Below are 2,424 nucleotides of genomic sequence, written 5' to 3' on the forward strand. Positions count from 1 at the left end.
GTGTGTGTGTGTGTGTGTGTGTGTGTGTGTGTGTGTGTGTGTGTGTGTGTAATGCTGTTCCTCGTCCACCGCAGGATCGTGAGGAGCTGTTCTTCCGCGCCGTGTGTCTGTGCCACACGGTGCAGGTGAAGGAAGAGGAGACAGTGGACGGAATTAAACACGGCATCCACCAGGGCAAGTCCTCCTCCTTCTACATCTCCTCCTCTCCTGACGAGGTGGCCCTGGTGGAGGGGATGAATAGGTGAAACACACACGTCTTCTCACATTTTGTCCTTTTCCCTCACAAACATAATAATTTACTGTACCTTTTAAACGTTCTGTGCTTCAGACTTGGCTTCACCTATCTGAGGCAGAAAGACAGTCATATGGAAATCTTAAATAGGGACGATAAGGTAGAAAGGTGAGTGTGTCCCTTAAAACGCAACTTTTTGTTGTTTACAGTTTCAGCAAGTTGCCATACAGCTACAGCCCCTTATTTTGTAACAGTTATGTTCATTTAAAGCAATATGACTTGGTATTTTTTAAATCAGATTCGAGGTGCTAGAAGTTTTGTCTTTTGATTCGGTGAGACGAAGAATGAGTGTCATCGTCAGGTGCAGCACAGGTAGTGCACACAAAACTTTGTATTTCCCACATCTTTAATGTGTGTGTGTGTGTGTGTGTGTGTGTGTGTGTGTGTGTGTGTGTGTGTGTGCGTGCGTGCGTGCGTGCGTGCGTGCTTTTGTTGCTCACATGCTGGTGTTTTCTGCTCTGTGTGTGTGAACAGGTGAAGTGTATCTGTTCTGTAAGGGTGCAGACTCCTCCATCTTCCCCAGAGTTATCTCAGGCAAGGTGGATCAGGTCAAGGCACGGGTGGAGCACAACGCAGTGGTGAGAGAAAACACACACACACGTGTTTGTTCTTCTATCCTTATTAGGACCATTTATTGACTTCCATTTCTGTCCAGTCATTTTTGTGGCCTAACCCTGACCCTAAACCTAACATCCCTCCAGTACATACCTGAAGCCGTTCCCACCTTAATCCTAAAGCTAAACCCCAACCACCAGAAATGAAGTTCCACCATATTAGGGCCAGTCTTTGGTCTCCATTAGGTCTACTGGTCTTGACAAGGTAGGTTATGTGTYCCAACAAATACAAGTGCACACACACATGCAAGTTTATATTTGTATCCGTAATAGAACTGCGTATTGACTTCAATTCATTTCTGAAGCATTACTCTGACACTTACCCTCAACCTAACCTCACCCTGTACATACCTAACCCTAAACTCCAATTCACCTGTTAMTCCTAAACCTAACCCCTGACCTAAATGCAGTTCCACCTTATTAGGGCCAGGCTTTGGTCCCCATATGTACTACTGGTCCTGACAAAGTAGGTGCTTATACCAAGAAAAAAATCTTTAAAAGAAAATAAAAACAACACATGCACATATAATACTCCTCATTTTCTTGTAGATGTAGAAAAATGCCAGGTCTCCTTTTTCTTTTACTTGAAACACCTGTGTTTCAAAGYTTATATGATTTCAGTGGTTTCCATAGGTGCAGAAAATGACCATGGTTTCCATGGCTACAGCAGGAAGTGGATCAGTGGAGCTTGACCTACCTTTGTGGTTTAGTTGTGTGGAGTTCAGTGTGGCTTTAAATAAAATGGTTACGTTTTTGCTTTTCTGGGGCCATGTCTTTGTGATGTGAGAAAAGAAACAGCTAAATTATCTCAGTTTAAAGTTAGTTATAAAAATATGCTCACCAGAGAGTTTAGTGTTTGAAAAAACGGTTCCAGAAAGTGTGTGCTCATGTAGAAAACATGTTTTGATCAATGAGTCATAGGCTGTGTCCAAAACGACAGGCCGGGTCCTCCGGAGGACCCAGACTACCCGGTCGAGGCGGGCCGYGTCCTTGGTAGACCGGGAAGACCGGAAAAAAAGAGGCTGTGAATTTGGACGGTCTAGCCTCCCCTCCTTACCCCGGTGTACATCATGTCACCTAGCAACTGTGACGACGCTAAACAAGCAAACTTAAATCAAAATTAGAAAAATATCAAAATATTAGCACTTTATAATATATTAACACTGCCTTCCTGCTACGTAAGCAGACACAAAGCATTGTGGGAAWTGAGAACCRTGAKTGAAAACAACAGTCAGCAAGGATGCATACCTTCCCAATAAGTGTGTTTATCTGGGAGGGGTGCTGTTGGGTAGATATGTGCGTTGTGATTCATTGACAGCCATACCTTCCGCTGTTTAAGATGAAATGACTGATAGATAAATAGTTATTAGTGGTACTGCATTTTAATTTTAGAAAGCGCAAATCCGCTTATTATAAAAATTAGTAAGACTGCTAAAGCGCAAATGAAATATTTAGGTCCTCAATTAGCGGATTTGCGCTTTAGCGGGCTGGTGCCCACCATTGCCTAAAACTAACCTA

General features: G+C 43.3%; 1 protein-coding gene across 9 annotated transcripts in view; it reads left to right on the plus strand.

Moving 5' to 3' along the window:
* LOC106534870 (probable phospholipid-transporting ATPase IH) overlaps positions 1-2,424 on the plus strand; it is a gene marked incomplete at its 5' end in the record, with an annotated part of 29,835 nt that overhangs the window by 5,030 nt on the left and 22,381 nt on the right. For all 9 annotated transcript variants that reach the window (XR_001312395.1, XR_001312396.1, XM_014031641.1 and 6 more), the window contains 4 exon segments: positions 75-241; positions 329-400; positions 531-604; positions 767-870. Coding sequence is in view for 7 of the 9 variants with exons in the window: in XM_014031641.1 (XP_013887095.1) it covers positions 75-241; positions 329-400; positions 531-604; positions 767-870 (417 nt within the window).

Source organism: Austrofundulus limnaeus, unplaced genomic scaffold (genome assembly GCF_001266775.1).
Source record: "Austrofundulus limnaeus strain Quisiro unplaced genomic scaffold, Austrofundulus_limnaeus-1.0 Scaffold1293, whole genome shotgun sequence".
Taxonomy (NCBI): Eukaryota; Metazoa; Chordata; class Actinopteri; order Cyprinodontiformes; family Rivulidae; genus Austrofundulus; species Austrofundulus limnaeus.